The sequence below is a fragment of the Armigeres subalbatus genome, chromosome 2 (assembly GCF_024139115.2).
Source record: "Armigeres subalbatus isolate Guangzhou_Male chromosome 2, GZ_Asu_2, whole genome shotgun sequence".
Classification (NCBI taxonomy): Eukaryota; Metazoa; Arthropoda; class Insecta; order Diptera; family Culicidae; genus Armigeres; species Armigeres subalbatus.
This window is the reverse complement of record NC_085140.1, coordinates 35168952-35174895: the sequence shown is the minus strand read 5'-3', so window position 1 is coordinate 35174895 and position 5944 is coordinate 35168952. Positions and strand designations below refer to the sequence as shown.

The window sequence follows — 5944 nt, the reverse complement described above, 5'->3', positions numbered from 1 at the left end:
TGATTCACGTTAGGGACAGCGTCGTGGATTTCCTAACCCGAGCAGAGAAGTTCCTGAAAACCACGCAGGCAGTGGATGAGAACCAAATACGGTTTCGGCTAGAGAAGTTGGAGGCCAAATGGGAGGAATTTGAGGGAATTCAAGCAGACATCGAATCAGCGGAGGACTATGAGGACAACCTCGAGATGCATCATCAAGTCAGGGCGAGTTTCGAGGAAAAATATTTCGAGGTAAGGGCAGGGTTGGTTGGCAAGTTACCGCAACAGACGCAAACTCAATCGTCACAAGGGTCTTCTTTCGTTCCTCATTTGCAATCGACTAACGTAAATGCTTACGTACGACTTCCTCAAATAAACCTTCCTGAATTTGATGGAAGTTTTGAAAAATGGCTACCTTTCCACGACACATTCAAGGCCCTGATTGATTCCGCCCCGGAGTTGAGTGGTATCCAAAAATTCCACTACTTGAGGGCTTCTCGGAGGGGTGAAGCGTTGAAGTTGATCGATTCTTATCCGATGAGCGAGGCAAATTACGTGGTTGCGTGGAATGGTTTGGTTGCACGGTTCTCCAATGGCTACTTGCTGAAAAAACGCCATTTGAATGCGATGTTTGAGTTCCCGAAAATTCGGAAAGAGTCTGCTACATGTATCCACGATGTCATCGACTGCTTCGAACGTAACACCAAAATCTTGGACCAGTTAGGAGAGCAAACCACCGGCTGGGGTGCGATGCTAACGCATCTGATGGTATCGAAGTTGGATGAGTCTACACAGAAGCGCTGGGAAGAACATGTGTCTGACGAGGTCGAGCCATCTTTCGTCGTCCTGGTGGAGTTTCTAAAAAGGCAAACAAGGGTTCTTGACGCTGTGCTAGTCGACCAAAAGGTACCTCTTACTCAAGCTCAAACGGACTGAAGTCACGTCCTTCGAACATCTCGGTCAACTCGGCGACCGAGCGGAAGCCTTCAAACTGCGTTTCATGCGGAGAGCAGCATTTTATCTCGCAATGTTCCTCCTTCACTCAACTTCCGGTTGACCAACGGCTGCATCTGACCAATTCTAAAAGGTTGTGCAGCAACTGCTTTGGAAGGTACGAGTTCCGGAGGGTCGATTACCAGTTCTGTGGCATCCGTTTCAACAAACGCAGCAGTTGGGCATCCGGGAAACCACGTCTTCTTGCTGACGGTGATGCTCAAGATCAAGGATAACTGGGGTAGGACTCATCTTGCGAGGGGCTTGCTGGATTCTGGATCACAAGCAAACTTGATGTCGGAGAGACTCTGTCAGCTACTAAAGCTTCCACGGCGCGCTAAACGGGTGGAAATTCATGGTATTGGTCAAGCGCGAAGGACAACGACACACGAGGTATCTTCTTTCATTTCGTCACGTATTCGGAACTTTTCAACGTCAATGGACTTTCTGGTACTGGGGCAGGTCACAGCTGATCAGCCATCCTCTTCTCTTCCACTGACAAATTGGGCACCGCCATCCGGCATGCAATTGGCAGATCCCGAATTCAACGTGTCAGGACCGATAGATCTGGTACTTGGGTCGCAATACTTCTACGATTTCCATATACTCGATGGTGGCCGGATTCAAATTCGCAAGCTCGACAGTGCTCTTCCAGCTTTCGTCAATACCGTCTTTGGTTGGGTAGCTGCTGGAGAATCCGAATGGCCTGAAAACAAAACGGTGGTTAATTGTCATCTAGCAACTACAGAAACTCTCGACTCGACAATGCAGAAATTTTGGGCGATCGAAGAGATGATGGAAAAACCAATACGATCCCAAGAGGAAGAAGACTGCGAGCAACACTTCCAAGCAACAATCGATCGTGACTCTACCGGTCGATACATAGCACAGTATCCGAAGAAGATTGGTTTCCACGAGAAGATCGGCGATTCTAGGAACACGGCTTTGCGACGATTCGATCAACTGGAGAGGAGGTTAGGAAAGGATCCAAATTTGCATTAACAGTATAGCGATTTTCTACAAGAGTACCTCATTGTGGGCCACATGAAACTTATCGGGACATTGCATGATATAAAGGATGAAGGACGAACCGTTTGTTACCTCCCATAACATCCTGTCTTTAAAGAGACCAGTTCAACAACAAAGGTCAGGGTGGTATTCGATGGTTCCGCAAAGACAAGTACTGGTTCATCGCTCAATGATTCGCTTCTCACAGGTCCGGTCATCCAAGACGATTTGTTGGACCTCATTATCCGATTTCGAAAGCACACCGTAGCATTGGTGGCGGATGTGGCTAAAATGTATCGCCAAGTGCGTATTCATCCCCTCCAACGTATTTTGTGGCGGTCTGCGCCAACCAGTCCAATTCAAATTTTCGAGCTGCAAACCGTTACGTACGGCTTATCTCCGTCGTCATTTATTGCCACGCGTGTACTAAAACAGCTCGCATCTGATGTTGGTAGCAAATATGATCACGCTGGCACAGTGGTGTCGAATGACTTTTATATGGATGATTTTCTCTCAGGAGCAGATACGGTAGAAGAGGAAAAAAGGTTGAGAAATGATGTACAGTCTCTCATGGCAGAGGGAGGGTTTGAACTGCGGAAATAGAGCTCAAATTCATCAGATGTGTTGAGTGGCTTGCCTCCTGATGCACTTGAGGATCAATCGACGCTATATCTTGATGCAGAGCAGAAGGTGAAGACGCTAGGAGTGGCATGGGAGACGGGAACGGACTGTTTACGCATCGACATACCTACACTAAGGGAGGAAGAGCACTGGACGAAGAGACTAATCTTTTCAACGATCGCTCAACTGTACGACCCTCTCGGATTAGTTTCTCCGGTTGTGGCATGGGCGAAAATACAGATGCAACATCTTTGGTTGGTGTCTGTTGGCTGGGACGACAAGATCCCATACGAGATTTGTGGAAACTGGAAGGATTTCTATGAGCAGCTTCCACTGCTGCAAAGCTTCAAGGTCCCACGTTGCGTTTTCGTCCCACAATCAACGAATTTCCACTTCCATGTATTCTGCGATGCATCGGAAGCCGGATACGGGGCGTGCATCTACGCGCGATCTACCAATGGGGAAGGTGAACACATCTTGCAGCTAATCGCTTCCAAATCGCGGGTAGCACCAATCAAACGGCTCAGTTTGCCACGTCTCGAGCTGTGTGCAGCATTATTAGGGGCAAAACTCTACGCCAGGGTCTCCGCAGCATTAAGGATGGAAGGCACTCCTTGTCATTTCTGGTCAGATTCTACGGTCACTTTGCACTGGATTCAATCTCCCCCGAATACTTGGCAAACCTTTGTTGGTAACCGTACATCTGAAATTCAGCTCCTAACACACGGACATAAGTGGGCACATGTAAAAGGGACTGATAACCCAGCCGATCTTGTGTCACGCGGCATGTTACCAAACGAATTCATCAGCAACACGCTTTGGATGCATGGTCCACCCTGGTTGAGAGAAGATGAAGAAGACTGGCCAAAACAATCCCATCAGCTTCCACCCCAAGAAGACGTTCTCGAGCGAAGAAAAACGGTTTTGGTATCACAAGTATCGTCCGAATTGAACCCACTTTTTGAACGATATTCTTCCTATTGGCGCTTGATAAGGATTACTGCATACCTGCGCCGGTTTATCAGTCGATGTCGTTCAAACAATCAGCAACAGGAAACATTCCTAACCACACATGAACTGACAGAAGCGAAGGAAACCCTAGTGAAACTGGTGCAGCAGGAAACATTTGCTGAAGAAATAAAGCAACTGAATCGAAAAGGTCCGTTACCAAAGAAGTTCCCACTCAAAAATGGTCACCCTATCATCGATGAGAAAGGCATCCTCCGTCTTGGTGGCCGGCTTCACCATTCCAACGAAAGCTACCAGACCAAACACCCAATAGTTCTCCCGAACAAGCACCCGTTCACTCGCCTCGTTGCCGCTCATGTTCACTCACTCTGTTTTCATGCTGGTCCTCGCATGACTTTGGCGACTATCCGTCGTGAATTCTGGCCAATTAGCGGTAAAACTCTTGCCAACCATGTGTGTCGAAAATGCGTCAAATGTTTTCGACAAAACCCTGTCCCTGTAGCCCAACCTCTTGGCCAACTCCCACAAGCACGAACCGTTCCTAGTCGCCCATTCTCTACAACTGGTGTAGATTTTTGCGGGCCTGTATACCTGAAACCAGTTCACCGTAAAGCAGCCCCACAGAAAGTATACATCGCGGTCTACATCTGTTTTGCCACCAAGGCAGTTCACCTAGAAGTGGTGTGCGATCTATCGACCGATGCCTTCATCGCCTCCCTTCGACAATTCATCGCTCGACGTGGAATTCCGGAAGAGATCCGGTCTGATAACGGCACAAACTTCCAAGGCGCGAAGACCAAGCTCAACGAAATGTACCGCATCTTCAACAGCAAGCAATCTTCAACGAATGCAGCAGCCAAGGTATCACTTGGCGATTCATCCCCCCACGAGCGCCAAACTTTGGCGGGTTATGGGAAGCGGCGGTGAAAACTGCGAAAACCTCCCTATCGAAGACAATTGGAGGACACCAACTATCATACGAAGACATGGTCACCGTACTGTACCAAATCGAGGCAAATATGAACAGTCGACCATTGACGCCGCTATCCGAAGATCCAGCAGAACTTGATGTCCTTACACCTGGACACTTCCTCGTTGGTGCCCCATTGAACAGCCTACCGGATCCTGATTATACGACAGTTCCATCCAACCGTCTGCGACACTACCAACAGCTGCAACAAGTCATCCAAAACCACTGGAAGCGATGGAGAAAGGAGTACCTCACCGAGCTCAATCAACAGTGGCAAGCATCTCGACCAGCAGCGGACATTCACGTTGGCCAGATGGTACTTCTTAAGGAGGATGGGAAATCATCGATCACTTGGCCACTCGCACGAATTATAGCAGTTCAACCCGGCAGCGACGGTGTCGTTCGTGTGGCAGTCATCAGGACCAAATCTGGCACATACACGCGAGCCGTCAACAAACTATTTCCACTGCCTATTGACGAGGACATCACTCATCAGTACAAACAGCAAATCAGCAACAGCAATAGCTAAAAATAGAGAGAGTTAGAACTATATAATTACCATTATTGTACAGGCATAAAATAGCAAAATTAGCTGTAAATTAACTATCGTAAATTGTAGGTGGCCGGCAATGTTTACGTTTTTATCCTTGCTCTATACTCTTCGCATGGCCATTAGTTCAACTGTGTTGTTTCTAGTTGCTACCAAACTGCTCGAGTCATTAGCGCAATAGTGAGCGGACTGTAGAATCCGTGAGATCGCAAATATGGTATCAGATTGTCACGCGTGGAGTCACTAAGCGCTAGAGCTAGTGACTGATATGATTGAAAGTAATAACCATTCCGTGTCCAGCCACCGGCCAGTAAGGTTCGTTATATAACCGCTCAAAACTCCAATTTTATTCTGTAGTGTATAAGTGAATAAATGTATAGTCTGTAGTTCAAATAAATGTTTGATGTAGAGTGTAATAAATGTAGTGTAGTATCAGTGTAATAAAGTGTTTTAAACCTACGATACGGTGAATTACTTACCTGGAACCTGGAAATACCTACCTGCATACGGGCATCCTGCATACTTACCTGGGGAGCTACAGACTGCCGGAAATAACTAGACGATCACAGGAAACACGGTGGAACACTTGGTAAAGGCCACAACATCCACTACTGATGACCTGCGATCGCCTTCTGATATACAGGGCATTTGTAGCCACCCGTCTGATGGTCATTTCCGTCCTCTGGTGTGCAAAGCATGCACTTGGGTCTTTGCGTGCAGTCTTTCGCAAAATGACCTGCCTCTCCGCATTTCCAACACTTGTTGGATCTGTCCGGACCTTTGCAAGCTCCTGCCCGGTGTCCATAGCCCAAACATTTGAAGCATCTCTCCATTTGTTTGTTCACTGACGGGGCG

General features: G+C 47.7%; 1 protein-coding gene across 1 annotated transcript; it reads left to right on the top strand.

The window, feature by feature from the left end:
• Positions 1-1409: 1409 nt before the first annotated feature.
• Positions 1410-4496, top strand: LOC134208912 (uncharacterized). Its single transcript, XM_062684874.1, has 4 exons — positions 1410-1945; positions 2098-2117; positions 2188-2304; positions 2662-4496. Exons 1-4 carry the CDS (start codon positions 1410-1412, stop codon positions 4494-4496), a joined length of 2508 nt encoding a protein of 835 aa, XP_062540858.1.
• Positions 4497-5944: the final 1448 nt, after the last annotated feature.

Bases quoted from the DNA above. Each gene is read 5' to 3' on its own strand.
- LOC134208912 (XM_062684874.1), top strand. From the start codon at position 1,410: ATGGACTTTCTGGTACTGGGGCAGGTCACAGCTGATCAGCCATCCTCT. The intron at 1,946-2,097 runs GTTAGGAAAGGA...CTGTCTTTAAAG, and splicing joins TTCGATCAACTGGAGAGGAG to AGACCAGTTCAACAACAAAG. The intron at 2,305-2,661 runs GTATTTTGTGGC...ATCTTGATGCAG, and splicing joins GCGTATTCATCCCCTCCAAC to AGCAGAAGGTGAAGACGCTA.